Source organism: Drosophila elegans, unplaced genomic scaffold (assembly GCF_018152505.1).
Source record: "Drosophila elegans isolate 14027-0461.03 unplaced genomic scaffold, ASM1815250v1 contig_476, whole genome shotgun sequence".
NCBI lineage: Eukaryota > Metazoa > Arthropoda > Insecta > Diptera > Drosophilidae > Drosophila > Drosophila elegans.
Window position 1 is genome coordinate 6,639,815 of NW_024545863.1, and position 16,345 is coordinate 6,656,159.

General features: G+C 40.6%; 3 protein-coding genes across 3 annotated transcripts; 2 read left to right on the top strand and 1 right to left on the bottom strand.

Annotated features, from left to right (window-relative positions):
* The first annotated feature begins 7,838 nt into the window (after positions 1 to 7,838).
* Positions 7,839 to 9,158, top strand: LOC108140692 (single-stranded DNA-binding protein, mitochondrial). Its single transcript, XM_017263640.2, has 4 exons — positions 7,839 to 8,022; positions 8,083 to 8,170; positions 8,231 to 8,339; positions 8,803 to 9,158. Exons 1-4 carry the CDS (start codon positions 7,999 to 8,001, stop codon positions 9,023 to 9,025), a joined length of 444 nt encoding a protein of 147 aa, XP_017119129.1. The 5' UTR covers positions 7,839 to 7,998; the 3' UTR covers positions 9,026 to 9,158.
* Positions 9,159 to 9,174: 16 nt separating this feature from the next.
* On the bottom strand, positions 9,175 to 10,117 carry LOC108140689. The gene is made up of 3 exons (XM_017263638.2): positions 9,755 to 10,117; positions 9,395 to 9,697; positions 9,175 to 9,342 (listed from the first exon to the last, which is right to left on the bottom strand). The coding sequence occupies exons 1-3, from the start codon at positions 9,911 to 9,913 to the stop codon at positions 9,175 to 9,177; spliced, it is 630 nt and encodes a 209-aa protein (XP_017119127.1). The 5' UTR covers positions 9,914 to 10,117.
* A 320-nt stretch (positions 10,118 to 10,437) lies between these two features.
* On the top strand, positions 10,438 to 15,814 carry LOC108140688 (organic cation transporter protein). The gene is made up of 3 exons (XM_017263637.2): positions 10,438 to 10,719; positions 13,814 to 14,448; positions 14,614 to 15,814. Exons 1-3 carry the CDS (start codon positions 10,677 to 10,679, stop codon positions 15,601 to 15,603), a joined length of 1,668 nt encoding a protein of 555 aa, XP_017119126.1. The 5' UTR covers positions 10,438 to 10,676; the 3' UTR covers positions 15,604 to 15,814.
* The last annotated feature ends 531 nt before the right edge of the window (positions 15,815 to 16,345 follow it).

Below are 16,345 nucleotides of genomic sequence, written 5' to 3' on the forward strand. Positions count from 1 at the left end.
ACCACCCACTCGAATATCTGCAGAGACTGAGTCCGCTACTATTTTTGTCCGCCACAGCGGATCGATGGTTCAAGTTGCACACACAACACAAGTGAGTTTGTTGGTATTGCCGCCGCTGGTTTGGTTATTTCGGTGGCGTTGCGCAAATGGCAAGTGGTCGTCATAGTCATCGTCGTCGTCGTCGTTGGCCATGTGCTGGCTAGCTGGCTAAGAACCAGAACCGGAGTCGGGCTCAACCAGCCGGAGTCTGAAGTTTGAATCTGAAGCTGAAGCTGGATTTGAGTGTTAAGCAGCAGAAGAAGCAAAAACAGAGTCCGAAGTCGCAATCAAAATGGGAACGAAGCAGCAATAACAGAGCTCTACACTCAAATAGATTCTAGCAAATATTATTTTAAAATTAAATCAATGGCGGTGTTTAAGGTCCAGGCTCGTAGTTTATGAAAAAATTGAGTTCCCATATTTAAATACATTTTTTAGATGCACAGTATTTAATTTGCTTTTATGGATGATGATAACTTATCAATTCAAAGGAATCGAAATCAGATAAAAATATAAATATTTTTATAATTATAAATTCTGCCGATTTTTTTTTGAGTTCACTTGATTTTAAGACAGAAACAGCTACGAGCTTAAGCCTGAGTCAGATATTTGAAGTATAAAGCCCAATAAATAAAAACGGTCGAAGACAGAGTAAGAACTGCTATACCCTTGAAATACGGTATTTTGAAAAGCCAAGTATTAACAAAGCAGCAGATCGGTTTAAACTTGTCTATTCCTTACGCTGTCTTAATTTTTGATTAACTAAACTATTGTCTAAAATAAAATTAATTATCAACTGAATGATCTTGCTTGGGAAACCATAGTGCGTTTTCCTTTTTGTGTTCAAAAATAGTATACAACTTAAGATCATATTTTTAAGTGGTGACAAACAAATTTTTAGGCATTTAAAACAAGACACAGCTCGAGTGATTTTAAAACGCTAATATTTTTAATCAAGGGTATTGGAATCTTCGGTCGGTGAAACTTTATTTTATTTTTTTGTGATTTTCATGCTTTTGTCGACTCGTAGGTTCTGGCTCAAGGCCCTGGGCCTCAGTTGAAGAAGCGGAGACAGTGGCTTCGATCTTGGGAAAAGAAGTGTTTGGGGGATTGGGTGGCTTGGGTGGCTTGGTACCACGGCAGCGGCAAATGTGTTGTCACAGTGGTGTGGTATTTCCTTTATCGCAGCAGAATGAATGGTGGTAACCGAAGGACGGAGCAGGTGTGGGGGAATATTTTAGGTCTCCGGCAACGCTCCGCCAGCCCCACCAGCCCCACCTGCCCAACTAAAGCTCTCAGCACTTTGGGTCGCCCACCGCCCACTCCTTGGCGTTTCATTTCGGCCCGGTTCGTTTCGTTTGGCTCGTTCCGTTGCGTTCGCTCTTTCGTTCATTCGTTCGTTTGTCTTGACATTTGCGTTTTGCCTCTGCCCTCAGTACCAGCACCAGTCCCACTCCCAGAACCCGCCCCCAGCCCCACATCCTTTCCCAAACGAGGGGACAGTGGGACGATGCGGTTGTCGGTTAAAGAATGCCAGCAAATTGAGGCTAAGATGCGGTCAGAAAATCCCGACTATGAATTTCTATTTTGGATTTTTGCCTAACAAAGGTTACGCCAAGACCTGTTAGGAAAATTCCACAATTAAGACAAAATACATGCTTTAAACTTTATTTTGCATTACACAAAGATATTTTTAAGTTTAACATTTTAACTTTTATTTTAGGTACAAATTTAGTTAAAGCTGAACCTAAATTTCCAATCGTTTTTAGGATGTTTTTTTAGGGTTATTTATTCATAATTATATATTATATTTTTTCAATAGCATACAACTGAAAAATTTTCGTAATTGTAATTCAAATCGATAAGATGAAAGTCAGTAAACCAAGTTAAAGGTTTACCAATACGTATTATTGCTTAAATAATTTATAAAACAACTAATAAGAGTTGTTAAGTTCGTTGGTTTAAATATATAGTGGAGAATAGAGCAACTAAATGTAAAGAATACAAACAAGAACATATGTAAATCACTATATACAATTTTTTAAGTTAAACTTACAAAATATTGAAAATTTTTTAACTCTGTTTATCAAATTAAAGCCAAGTTTAACATTTCGTATTTCCAATATTGAAATATTTCTAGAACCTTACTAAAATAAAACAGTGTTTGTTACATCTTATAAGACCGCCAAATATTTTGTCCACTGTGCCCGGCTTAAGCGAAATTTCGTTTATTCTGATTACAAAAGGCGGCATGGGGGAAAGAAGGATGGAAGGTAGGGAGTGGTATAGGGAGTGGGGATTTGCGGGGGGCAGAGCGCTGGCTGAGGCACAAATTCCAACTTTACTTTAACTTTAATGTTGGGTCGGTCTGGTCGCTTGCTTGTCGTTGTTCATCGCCGGTCGCTGGTAACTCTGGGTTCTCGGTCCGGTCTCTGTGTTGTGTGTGCTGAGACCTCAGAGCAGTCGGTGTGACGATGACGACGGTTCTGACGCGAGCTCGACTCCGAGTTACTACTACTCTGGCTCTGACTCTGACTCTGACTCTGGTGATGTTCTGTTCTTTCGCTTTGAATACCTTAGAGATTCGGTGGGTGTTCGTTTTCCCAATATTAAGGCGGGGACTTGTTAATTTAAATCTTAAATTTTTGGGTCTTTATAAGTTTTAAGGCTACATTTTATTATTGTATGATATTAGCATTTTTTTTTTAATTAACCGTACCAAGAAAGTTTATTTGCTTTATTCTCTTTTTATTTTTTGTAATTCTTAAATTGTAAACGAGGTATATTTTAGAAAAATTTTTGTAGTCTTAATTCAACTTCCCATTATATATTTTTCTATGCGATCCCTCATCGATCGTTGGGCAAGAGCATCCTCGTTTCTTATGCAATTTCTTGTATCATTTTTAATTCAGAAGACAATTTTTTTTAATTAATTAATTAATTAACCCAATTTTAGTAAGGAGCTTGGCTTTCATATATTTTACTTTTGGGTTCTTTCTTAAAAATTGTAATTCTGGAAGCTTCTTTCTGTTCAGAAAACAATTTACATAGAATGTTTTAAAAAAAATCTACATTATCCAATGTATAATCTGATAATATGGAAAGTATATTTTCTATATTGTCTTTTTATTTTTATTAATACTTCAATACAAAACAAGGTACACCTTAGCATATTTTTGAAACTTTATTTAACTTCCCATTATAAATTTAGCCATGCGATCCCCCATCGATCGCTCGGCAAGAGCATCCCTAGTTTGAGGCCATGTAAATTTATAAATTGGTGGTTCTTGGCCAGGTCTAGTGCCCAGTGCCCAGTGCCTGGTGCCTGCTGATGTTGCCGCTGCCCCTGGTTGCAGTTGCAAGAGTCGCAATCGCCAGCGACGTCCTCGTTGTTGTGGCCGCTGCCGCTTTTATTCAGCTGCCGCTGGTTCGTTGGTTCGTTCATTTGCTGGTTATATATATACGTATGTATATGTGTGCATTTTTCTTCTTATTTTCCATCAGAGTCGCCGTCTTGCCTGTGGTACGTAGCCAGGCCAAGCGCTCCAAGCCAAGCCAAACCATGCCAAGCCAAACCAAACCGAACCGAACCGAGCCGGGCCAACCAACGCCATCGCATGCTTCACCTTCGCCCCACCGCACACAGATACACACGCACACACCGGCACTTTGTGTGTGGCTGCCTTCCCATTCAACCATTCCCCGCCCACCGCCTCGTCCCCTTGGGTCGCTGCTGCTGCTGCTGCTGCTGGAGTTTCTTGTTTTCTTTCAACGTCGTTGCTGTGTACCCCCCTCCATCCGACCATCAACCATCAACCTTCTGCCCCATCCTCCATACCCCATACCCCATCCCCCCTCCCCCATCCGCCACTCACCATCAACCATCTACCATTCCCCATTCCCACAGCCCACTGCTCTGGCTCTTTGCCTTGTCGTAATTTTACTTGGCTCTTTTTTTTTTTTGTTCGTTTTCTTTTTCTTTTCCTTTCAGCGCGCTGCTTTCTGCGCTGCCTGCGACTCGGTTTCGAAATAAACTTTAATGCGAGCCATTCGTTCGGTTTGGGGTCTCAGTTTCTGCTGCTCTGTTAAATTTTCTGGTTAAATTTTGTGCGCAGTCAGCTCGCGATGCAGTTCGAGGCGGGGACTCCAATGGGGCTGCTCGCGGGGTTGCTTTGGGGCCAGTTCAAATTGCCCAACTTGCTGGGATTGGATGCAGCCCAGTTCTAGGGGTTAAATACTGGTTGGTTTTGTACTAGTTCTTGAAATCAGCAAGGGCTTTTGGGGTTTTGTGGGGTCTTAATATAAGTGGGGTACTCTGAATGAGTTTATAGCATCTTGCAAATGTCTATAGTTTTTGAAAAGTAATATCTTTTACAAACGGCTCAATTTCTAATATGGTTTCCCATAATTTATATGTATTGATTTTACCTTCCTAGCTAAATTTAAGCACAAGGGATACGGTGTTCAATTTATTTGAGTTTTTTTTTAAAAGCACACTTTAGTTAATATTAATATGTATAAACATTTTTATACATTTTGGTTTTTGTCTAACATTTTACTTCAATTTAAATCAGTTTTATAAACGGTGTTGCTCTGCCGGAACACACAAAATCTCAAGGCTTACAATTTTAAAATAAAGTTTTTGAGTTTAATGTTCTACTTTTGAATGGATTTGTTTTTAGTTCTTTTGACATTAGAAATTATTAATAACATTCAAATTTAAGTGATGATGTGTGGAAATAAGAGGCTTATGGTTTTTGTCACAAGTTATTTCGTTTAAACGTTTTTTTTAAATCATTGATATCATAAACGTAAAGATCTCTAATTGAATGAAGGATCTTGCCATAGAGGTTAGCTTGAAGACTTTGGTCCTTTGGCAAGTGGAGCTCGACTCCTTTTGCGCAGTCTCGCACTGAGCAGCCACATCGGCAGTGACAGCGGCAGCAGCAACATTGCAAGTTGCCGGAATGCTGCTGCCGTTTATAGTTTCACTATAAGGCGCACATATGAATTTTGCCATCGTTCGCTTTTTGGCACGCAAACGCACAGCACAGCCAAGCAGCCAAGCAGCCGAACAGCTAAACAGCCATACTATACAACCAACCCAGTCGGCCAGTCAGCCAGTCAGCCATTTAGCGAACGTCCTCGACAAGCCCAGTCAGCCAGGCCAACGGCAACGGCAAAATCATCAACAACACCAGCAGCAGTATCCAATTCAGTTCCTCCAACCCGCCGCCAACCGCCATACAATCTGAAAATATAGAAAAAGCAGCGACATTTGGGACGTTTGCTCGTTCGGTCGTCGTTCGCCTGGTACGTTCCGTGGTTCGTTTTTGTTGGTATCGTGGCGGAGCGCTCAGAGACGGAGCCCCAAACACCAGATACAGATACGAGCGCACACACTCGGCCTCAGATACATATACAGCAACAACGACAACAACGGCAACAACAGAAACCTCCTATATGAGTGCCCCGTACATATACAAATGTATATTTATACAGAATCGCAGCAACACGCGCACTGGATTCAACGACGGACAAAATGCTTTGCTTCTGCCTTTGCTTCTGCCGCGACTACGGCTACGGCTACGATATGGCTGCAGATGTAGGTACTGACGGAGGGCTAGATTATAAATATGGGTGAATCTATTCGGGAGAAATAGTATTTGGGAGACTTTAGAAAAGGATATTTTGGATTTAAAAAAGTTCACAGCTAAAAAGTAAACAGCAAACTTAAATCTTTTTGAAGATTTCTTTTGTTCAAAAAGTCTCAATATCAATTATTTTAAAAACCTAACAAATTGGGAGTACAAAGAATACATGTAACAATATAGAGACAAATTTTTAAGTATTCCAGTAAAATTAAGTCCTTTCTTTTTTTTCAAAACTTCCAAGTAACTAAAATTTGAAATGTGACTGAGTAAAGAATTTTTTTATTGCAACTAAAATATATGATAAGTGGAGAAAGAAAATATGAAATGCGTAATGGAAAAAAAACATTCGGAACTAGGCGAATTAAAAAATACTCTACCCATTTCTTAACTAGTCTATAAATGGTGAAATCTGATTACTATTTGTATAGAATTGTTAACATACGTATCAGTAAACAATGGTAAGCAGTGACATATAATTGCAGGAATCTTATATGATAAGCGTTATAAAACCTTCCATACTACAAATATGGGTATTTTAAACATTTCTCTGGAACTAAGAATTTTCTCTTGTAACATATCGCGATAGGGTTAATAAGTCGGAACTGACTGAGCTGGCTGCAATATCTCCACAGCATTGTATCAGCTATTCAGAATTCCGCGAGTGACGCAGATGGCAAGCAGTTCCGAGACTCTGGTCGGCAATATGATGTTCTTGGGGCAGCAACATCGAGGCGCCATCGCCTGAGTTCAATTTGAATGCAAAGTCGAGAGTTGCAGAGAGCTCTTGCTGCTGCTACAGATGCAATAGCTGTTGGCGTTGCTGTTGCAGCAGCAGCAGCATCGGCTCAAGAGCAGTGCGAATATAAAAATGGTGATTCTGTTCTTCCGCTCCGTTTCGGGGACGCCTCTTGGGTGTCCAGGTTTTTATTAGCACCCGACTAACGGACATTTGTCCGCTCGCTCTGCCTCCTCAGCAACTCAAACAAAGCCGCCTGCCAGTAACTAATTTTCGAAAAAAAGCGAAGCTGAATACTACTCTAGTCGGCAAACTTTGGCCGAGTACTAAGCTAGTATAAGTTGTCGCACTTGCATCCTGTTTGAGGATGTAAATGTTTAATCTTAACGCTTTACATTAGATGTATTAAGCTAATATAAGCTACAAATTTTTATCGATTATTAATAATGCTGTCTTTCACTTTTTTCGGATATCAGCATTAAATCTGTGTGGGGCAACAAAATTCAAGTTAACAGTGTAGATTTTAGGTTTAAATTTCTTAAATCAAAATATTAACTTTTTGGTGAACTTTCAATTTTCTGTTACTGCGTCAAAAAAAATTAATACAACTAATATTACTACCAATGATGGAACCCTTGATTATGTAAATTGCGACATTTCAAATTTATTTTTCATTTGTTACCCTAAACCAATTCATTACAATATTAAAAGACTTTAAATTTTATTAGTAAAGTATACACGAAAATAATCCAAACTTAAATTCAAATAGTTGAAGTGGCGCCCCCAAAAATTTTGAGTTTAATTCCCGAACTATGGGACGAGCCCTGTTGGCTGAAATAAGAAACAACAAGTTTCCGCAAAATTGCACAAGAGGGCGCTGCAGGCTGAAAACGGCTGATTTTCTAAACTGTTTTACACAAAATCGATGTTTACCAACACTAGTCCAAGAAACTTCGTAATTTTCTTGGCTGTTGGCTGAAATAAGAAACAACCAGTTTCCACATAATTACACAAGAGGGCGCTGCAGGCAGAAAACAGCTGATTTTCTAAACTGTTTTACACAAAATTGATGTTTACCAACACTAGTCCAAGAAACTTCGTAATTTTCTTGGCTGTTGGCTGAAATAAGAAACAACCAGTTTCCACATAATTACACAAGAGGGCGCTGCAGGCAGAAAACAGCTGATTTTCTAGACTGTTTTACACAAAATCGATGTTTACCAACACTAGTCCAAGAAACTTCGTAATTTTCTTGGCAGTTGGCTGAAATAAGAAACAACCAGTTTCCACAAAATTGCACAAGAGGGCGCTGCAGGCAGAAAACAGCTGATTTTCTAAACTGTTTTACACAAAATTGATGTTTACCAACACTAGTCCAAGAAACTTCGTAATTTTCTTGGCTGTTGGCTGAAATAAGAAACAACCAGTTTCCACATAATTACACAAGAGGGCGCTGCAGGCAGAAAACAGCTGATTTTCTAAACTATTTTACACTAAATCGATGTTTACCAACACTAGTCCAAGAAACTTCGTAATTTTTTGTTCAGCTAACAAAACCTTTGTTAAACAATGATGCAACACACAAAGCGCATGGTAAGTAAACTAATTAAACAATGGGCTAAACCAAGTGCAGTAATCATTTGTGTATTTAAGCTGACTCCCCTGATAAGCGGCCTGCGAAATTTGCCGGCACGCGGTGCAACAACCACGACGTCCGCAGCGCCCGCCAAAATTGAAAAAAGTGAGTAGTTCTTGGTTGCCAATTGTGAAATTGCATTAATTGCTGGCTTTATAAATGCAGCCGTCAACACCGTTACCATTTTGGGAAGAGTTGGAGCCGATCCGCAGCTGCGTGGATCCCAGGAGCACCCAGTGGTCACCTTCTCCGTCGCCACACACACAAACTACAAGTGAGTACGCGTAACCGATTGCACGAGTGTGTGAGTGCGCCCAGCATGTGTTCGCCTATTGATCTTGAATTCGAGTCTCCAAGGAGGCATTCACAGTCGCGATCAAAATTATAGCATCGAAAATCTTTCCATAAAGTTATAAATGGTTCCTTTCAATATTAGATATCAGTTCTTTAATAGTTGATGACAATGTCAAATAAATAAATATATTTTTTTAATTATAAAATTGTGTTATTTTGCTCATCCGTAATTGTGTACCAATTTAACGCAGTAGTCATAAAACGATGTTTTTTATGTTAACATATCTAAAAAGGTATAACATAATAGAGTATTCACCTCTATAATCAATAATTTAATTAAGTTTTATTTTTTTAATATACTAGTATCTATTCTATGTATGTATTAGTAGGTATTTAATAGCTGTTACCAAAAATGTTAATAAAACCTCCATTATTCTCCACAGATACGAGAACGGCGATTGGGCCCAGCGCACCGATTGGCATCGTGTGGTGGTGTTCAAGCCCAACCTGCGCGACACCGTGCTGGAATATTTGAAGAAGGGACAGCGCACCATGGTGCAGGGCAAGATCACCTACGGAGAGATCACCGATCAACAGGGCAACCAGAAGACCAGCACTAGCATCATTGCCGACGACGTGCTCTTCTTCCGCGATGCCAACAACTAAAATTTAAGCCGAAAAGACCAAACCTAATCTTAAGCTCAAAGTTGAACTTAAAGCATTGTAAGCATTTATAATTTTCATATGGATATAATGTGTTATCAGCTGTCGGATTACATGCATAGATGTATCTCACAAATCCCAATGGGCTTTAACTACTTTGTTGCTTTGCAGGAACAGTGAGTGTCGGCCGTTCTGGTTTCATGGTCCCTATTTAGTTCTTCAAAATTCCTCTGAACCTTTGTGACTTGGCTTTGCATCTCTTCGATATGCTTTTCGAGGGACTTGAGGGTGCTATTGTGGTAATCGATGATCTTGGCAATCTGCAATTTCATAAATATAACGCATTGTAAAGATTGCAGTATTTATTCATACCACATTTGCAGGAGCTAGTTGCTCAGCTGCCTGTTTGTTAAACATCTCGACCTCCTCCCTTATGTGGTTGCATTGAGTGGACATTTGATTTGCAGACATGAGCAAACTTAAAAGATCATTGTAGGTGACACGAGCTAGGGGACACTTTCGACAAGCCATTTTATCAGCTGTCGGGCAACTCTGCTCTAGTCGAGTAATCGCCTTTTCCACCTCGATTAAGTTGATCTCGTTCTCATTCAGCTCCATTTCCAGCTTAAGCATGCTGCAATTTACTGACCCAAGGATTTGGCTTACAGACAATACCTGGGGGTAGGAAAAGCTGGTATCTATGTATTTATCACTCGCCTCTCAATACCCTACATTTTTGGAATTTTCCATGCACTTTTGCTCTTGCTCCTTGATGAACGCCAACTTGGTGTTGAAGTCCGACTCAAACTCAAAAGCGTACCGCATCAAAATATCCGCCAGCATATCCAATTGAAGGAATGATGAGGGATCTGAATAGTTTGGTTCACACATAATTTTAAAAGTTCACTTGTTTTAGAAAACAAATTTTTTTAATTTTGTTTATCCCGTTGATCGGGATAAAACATAGCTTGCTTGGTCTTGAGATTTTTGTTCGATAACAAAGCCATATTTTAATGTATATTTTAAATAACTTGAAACAAAATGGTATCCAAATTAAGGCTTTCCGCAAATTAATGATTTCTCTAAAGGTATTCATGGTTAGTAAAATAAGATCGAGTCTATAAATTCCTCATAAAGATATATAGGAATTTAATAGACTCTGAAAAACGACAGTTTTAAGGAAGTGAAAGGTTTTTAATAAGCTCGACATTTATTAATGCAAGCCAAGCAAGTTGGGATCAAAAGTGAAGCGCTTACCATCCACCATAGATAGTTTTTACCTACCAACATTGAAGACCCACTCAAGACCCGCGATCCACAAGTTCTCTCCATATTTGAGCTTGGAGCGACCTTATCGCCATTTACCATCGTGTGTGTTTTCGTTTTTCTCGCTGAGCGAAACACTTCACAGTTAGTATTTTGCCAGTTCCAATGCTGCCGGCGGTCGGAAGAGTTGATAGCTGATCGAGAGCTCCGCCCGCGGTTTAAACTTTCGAGCACGTTGTTTTTCCCGGATCCGTCTTCGCGACCCACAAATATCAGTGTTCTGCCCATGCTTGCTCCACTTCATCGGAAGATGACGATTTGCTGAAAGGCAGCAACGAAAAAACTTCCATTTATCAACCTCGAATAACGTCTGCAAAAAACAGCAAATATGGCTGTGGATTATGTGCTGGAGGACCTCATGGGAAAACTAGGTGAGGAGGATTGAGTTTTGGAGCAAATACTTTTTAAAGGTCAGCTGTTTACGTTGCCAGGCGTCCCCATCCCTTGCTGATAAGTTTCAGTGTTATGCTTATCATTTTGAAGGGGCCTTATCAGCAACGCAAACTGCTATGGATAATATTTGATTTTACGCCGACACCGCCGGATTATCGCCAATGTTCTGTTCTGCATTCAAATTTCATAATTAATTTTTCTGTATTTCGTTTCTAATCTCCGCCTAATCTATCCGGCTAGCTGCCCGTCAAGTGCTCAAAAGAAGCCGCCCCTAATACAGTTTTAATTACACCTATTTTTGTTTTCGCTTTATTTCTAATTTAATAAAGGTTGCGGCAAGTGACAGACATCTATGACAGCTTGATAGAGACTCCGAGCAGTTGCCCCCTACCTTACTATACATGTAGTAACTACATCGACTCATGCATGTGTAGGCCCAGTTCTGAGCTGTAGACTGTGTGACACTTGTTGAACCTTCTTGGCTTTAGCACAGTGAAGCTAAAACGAGAGTGGCTAACGAGCAAACAAACATGGGTTTTCACCCTAAGCAGCATCTGCTGAGCCTTTGTCACAAGACTATGGTGGGCCTGTCATAAAGATCTTGGGATCTGCGAATCTCTGAGGAACGTTCAGTTAATTTATTATGCACTCTAATTTCGCGGTGTCAACATTGCAGTTAGCTTGTGGGAATTAGAAAATAAAGCCAGTTTATTTGCTCTATGCAAAGCAGTTAATAATGATAATAAGGTATTACAATGGAATCTCAACTTGTCTAAGCTACAAACAACTGATTAATAGTCTAAGTTATTCAGCCAACTGTTTAAATCTAAATATATATCATCATACTTTGGGGACTGTTTTATCTTTAAAAAACTTTAAATTTGTGTCACAGACTAAACCAAAAAAAATTACTTAATTAAGGCATTTGATATAGGCTTTATAACACCCACAGATTTTGCATCGACTTCCATGAGTAACGATCCAGAACTGGTTTTATACTTAGCAGTCTAGAAACCGCAGCCCATAAGAAAGTGACAGAATATGGAGAGAGGGAGTGATAATCGCATTAGTGACTTTTTTAATCGTAATATGCTCATACATTTGCATTCATTTGTATCTGTAAAATGCAAAAAAAAAACTTAAACCGGTTTGTTCAGCTAAACTCGCCAACCCCTCGGCCCTCAAAATTCACACGTCGCTCTTGCATGTGTGTTTATTTTGTTGAAGGCCTCTTTGGTGGTCGGGCAGCTCTAATTACTTCCAATTCGGAGGCGTGTTACATTGCTGAATTCGTGTATTTTTGGTGGTAGGAAGGTTGGCATACCAACACAAATTTACAATGACTTTCAAAGAGCTTCCACATGTGCTCTGTATAATGTTTAGAACAGAACTGAAGCGACCTTGTTTGTTTTAAAACAAAGAAAAATCAGACTAGACTGGCTTCCACCATAAACTAGTAATAAAAAACCTTGATCTACCTCAATCAAACCAAAAAGGAACTTAGAAAGTTAGAATATGGAAGCTTATTTATAAATTGTAATCAACCAACAAAATAATTTAAATAAATTAGAATTTATATATTTAAAAATGTACTATAAAACTTATTAAAATTGATTGCTTTGTAATCAACAGCATTAGCAGAGAGCTGTAATAATACATGACCTTATCAAATTCACTTATCGCCTATATTAGATCTAGAATAAACAAATCTCTAAACCTTTTTTGCACAGACTATTTAAGAGAACTACAAACATTGAATGAGCCAAAAACAAATGTCATATAAAGGGCCACTTGGCAACAATAACAAGGCTAGTTTCATTGGTCGGATGTAATAAATCCATCGCAACAATAGCGCTGATATATAATGTAGCATTTAGTGGCCTCTGATAATCCGCTATGATTTCACATGAAAATTTACTATTCTGATTTCGGTTATCATGATTTCGTCTTTTCGATTGCCTAGCATGTTGGCAATTATACGCTGATTATGTTTATTGGGGGAGTAATTGAATTTAATTAGAGATTGAGTCAAAATTTAAAATTTAGATTAATTAAGCCATGCCCTCCAGGCTTTGACATAATGTAACACTCTCGATGACATCATTTTACACACCACACAATCGTTTAATTATGAAATTTGAAATTCACAGACGATCTACTCACGAGTTGTCGATTCTAACGTAACCGGGGTGAACGTAACTTTCGATTTGATGGCAATAGTTTCACTTAAACGACCAATAAGCGTAACCCACAAATCAATTGAAACGGCTGATTGAACATTGGACCGCTCAAGTGTCAAATTCTCGTATCTAGGTTACATACTGTCCCCGCTGATAGAAATTTGCACAGCCCCTGCCCTCTGACAACGCGATCGCACCGCCAGTCCAGCCAAGTCATAATCGATTCAATGCATTCTCCCAAGACATCCGAGTCTCCAGCTGAAAGAAAAACATGGACTAAACCAAACCAAACTGTTGGCAAATATTTGACGGGGCATTTGAATGCGCTTCAATTGAAATCGAATTGAATAAATTCCACTTGATTTAATTGCAAAGCCTTTGGAGTGACGACAATGCCAGCGACACCCATAAAAAGTTCGCATCTACATAATAGTCGGGTGTTTCTTTTCGGTTTCATCCATCACTGGCGCTTTCATTGCTTATACGAGGATTTCGATAAGGAATTTACAGGTTCTTAAAGGAATTATAAATCTAGTTGGTAAAGTCAGGGTACTTAAATCCTATTGACAATTTATTTCGTTAGGAATAAAGCATATTTTCCTTAAAAAGTTTAAAATTGTCACTAATACCTTTTTAATTTAGTTATTTTGTATGTCTGCTTATAAAACGTACAATAATTTTAGAGGATAATTAATATAAAAAAATATTATAAATTTCATTAGTTGGTTATAGATAATAACAGATCCGCTTTATTCACTATTCGTAGTTATAAATGAATATTAGAGATTATTACTATATGTTAAATGGCTAAAAGCTCACTTAAATAATTTGTTATATATTTTAGTATGATTTTCCCCAACGAATCTATAGTAGTGCCTATTTTTGGTTTCAGGGGAATTTGGAAAGTACCAGTTCCTGCAGTTCTTCCTGCAGGTGCTTTCCGGCTTAACCGCCGGCATGCACATGCTCTCCCTGGTCACAGTGGCCGCTGTTCCCGAGCACCGCTGCTTCATCGAGGGCGTGGACGACGGCAAGCTGTCGGTGACCCCGTGGAACTCGAGCGCCATCCTGGCCGCCATTCCCCAGAAGCCCAATGGTGAACTGGAATCGTGCCTCATGTTCGATCCCACTGCCCTGGCCTCCAACCAGACCGTTGCCTGCACAAGTTACGTATACGACACGACGTACTACAAAACCTCGCGCACCATTGACTGGGATTTCGTGTGTGACCGCCGCTGGATGGGAGCCATTGTGCAGACCGTGTTCATGCTGGGCGTGTTCACCGGCGCCGTCACCCTTGGCGGACTGGCCGATAAGGTGGGCCGAAAGACCGTGTTCTGCTGGTCGGCTCTGTTCCAACTGATCATCGGCGTGGGAGTGGCCTTCATTCCCGAGTACTTCTCGTTCATGGTGGCTCGATACCTGCTGGGCATTGTGGGATCAGCGGGTGCCTACATCTGCGGATTCGTACTGACCATGGAGCTGGTTGGGCCCACCAAACGCACTGTGTGCGGCATTACCTTCCAGGTGAGAAAAATCACTAAAGATCTATCTAGGATTCATCATGCTTCTTATTTCCAAAGGCATTTTTTTTTTTTTAATATTTTATTTAATTACCAACCGGTTCATACATCGGTTTAACATCTGCGGTCAATAAACATATGTATATTAATCTTCTCTTATCTTTTTCAGGCCGTATTCGCTGGTGGCATCATGTTGGTGGCGGGATGGGGAGCACTGATCCCTGACCGCAAGTTGCTGCAGGTTATTTACGGACTGCACGGCTGCCTGTTCCTGGGCCACTGGTGGCTGCTCGACGAATCCCCGCGCTGGCTGTGGATGCAGGGTCGTGCCGCCGAGGCAGTGGACATTGTGGCCAAGGGCTTGAGGATCAACGGATCGGGCATACCGGTGGACAAGGAGTACTACGTGCAGAAGGCCAAGCAGCAGGCGGCGGCCGAGGAGAAGACCAGTGCCGGACTGAGCGACCTCTTCCGCACGCCCAACCTGCGGATGAAGACGCTAAATGTGTGTCTCTGCTGGTTCGCCAACTCCCTCGTCTACTACGGACTGTCGCTGAGTGCCGGCAAGCTGTACGGCAACCCCTACCTGATCCTGTTCATCATGGGCCTGGTGGAGTTCCCCAGCTATATAACCATTGTGTTCGTGCTGGATCGCCTGGGTCGTCGCTCGATCACCTCCACCCTGATGCTGGGTGGCGGCCTGTGCTGCATTGTGGCCGCCTTCATTGCCCAGGGCAGCACCACTTCCACGGCCGTGGTGATGGGTGGCAAGCTGCTCATCGCCGGATCCTTTGCCGTCATCTACAACTACTCGGCGGAACTGTTCCCCACCGTGGTGCGGAACTCCGCCATGGGCTTGGGATCGATGTGCGCCCGTCTATCGGGAGCTCTCACTCCCCTCATCACGCTGCTCGACTCGTTCGATCCGAAGATCCCGGCCGTACTATTTGGCGTGGTGGCACTTGTATCGGGCTTCTGGGTCATGTTCCTGCCGGAGACCATGAACCAGCCCATGCCCGAGTCGATTGAAGACGGCGAGAACTTTGGCAAGGGCGACACGTGGTTCAGCCAGTGCGCTGGCCGCAAGAAGCGACAGAATAGCGTTTATGCCGATGATCCCGAGCAGATGGTGCCGCTCAAGAACATCGAGCGCAAGTAAAATTAAGCCAAAGATGATTGTGCCCAAGTCCCGCATCCAGTTCAAACTCCCTGTTACCCCCCGTTTTTCTTGTTAAGCATTTTACTCTTCTGCCTATTAGTAAGTTTTAAGAATTGCTATCCATTCCATGTGAATAAAATTGTGCTGTAGAACAGGAAAAGCCACATCAAGTGTGTTAACCTAAAATTGCAGCCTTTAAGTTGTTTATAAATTATATTGTACCTATTTTCGAATATTTGGCGATTCAAAAATCTTTGCCTAGTTTTAGGCGGAAGTTATTTTAGTGTTGTAAGCATCGTTATAAGGCTGACTAAAATTTCAGCCCCAATAGTATAATACAAACGATTTTACCTAAACCAAATGTGTATATAAAACAGTTTTAGATAATCTAAAAATCTACATATTTCAATCGGTTCCATAGTACTGTAGGGTTATTTTCGCTTTACGGCTTTAGCAAACTTCCCCAAATTAAAGTTTATTCTTCGCGCAACAAAGCCAATTCGGCCTTGCAAAAGTTTTCAGTAATTTCCACTCAATTGCACAATCAAATTGCCAATTGTCGACAGAGATTTCCAATGTCGAATCCATAACCCATCGCTGCCCTTTCAATTAAAGTTGGTACACAGAGTTTTGTTTCGGTTTTTCTGTTTTTGTTTCGTTTTTGGAATTTCTTATTTTTTTGTTTTGTTTGGTACATTTGAGAACATTCATTTCGAATCTGAATATATTTTCAATTTAAAGT

Bases quoted from the DNA above. Each gene is read 5' to 3' on its own strand.
- LOC108140692 (XM_017263640.2), top strand. From the start codon at position 7,999: ATGATGCAACACACAAAGCGCATG. The intron at 8,171-8,230 runs GTGAGTAGTTCT...TTATAAATGCAG, and splicing joins GCCCGCCAAAATTGAAAAAA to CCGTCAACACCGTTACCATT. The intron at 8,340-8,802 runs GTGAGTACGCGT...TATTCTCCACAG, and splicing joins GCCACACACACAAACTACAA to ATACGAGAACGGCGATTGGG.
- LOC108140689 (XM_017263638.2), bottom strand. From the start codon at position 9,913: ATGTGTGAACCAAACTATTCAGATCCCTCATCATTCCTTCAATTGGAT. The intron at 9,698-9,754 runs GTAGGGTATTGA...TCCTACCCCCAG, and splicing joins GCATGGAAAATTCCAAAAAT to GTATTGTCTGTAAGCCAAAT. The intron at 9,343-9,394 runs GTATGAATAAAT...ATGAAATTGCAG, and splicing joins AACTAGCTCCTGCAAATGTG to ATTGCCAAGATCATCGATTA.
- LOC108140688 (XM_017263637.2), top strand. From the start codon at position 10,677: ATGGCTGTGGATTATGTGCTGGAGGACCTCATGGGAAAACTAG. The intron at 10,720-13,813 runs GTGAGGAGGATT...TTTTGGTTTCAG, and splicing joins GGACCTCATGGGAAAACTAG to GGGAATTTGGAAAGTACCAG. The intron at 14,449-14,613 runs GTGAGAAAAATC...TATCTTTTTCAG, and splicing joins TGTGCGGCATTACCTTCCAG to GCCGTATTCGCTGGTGGCAT.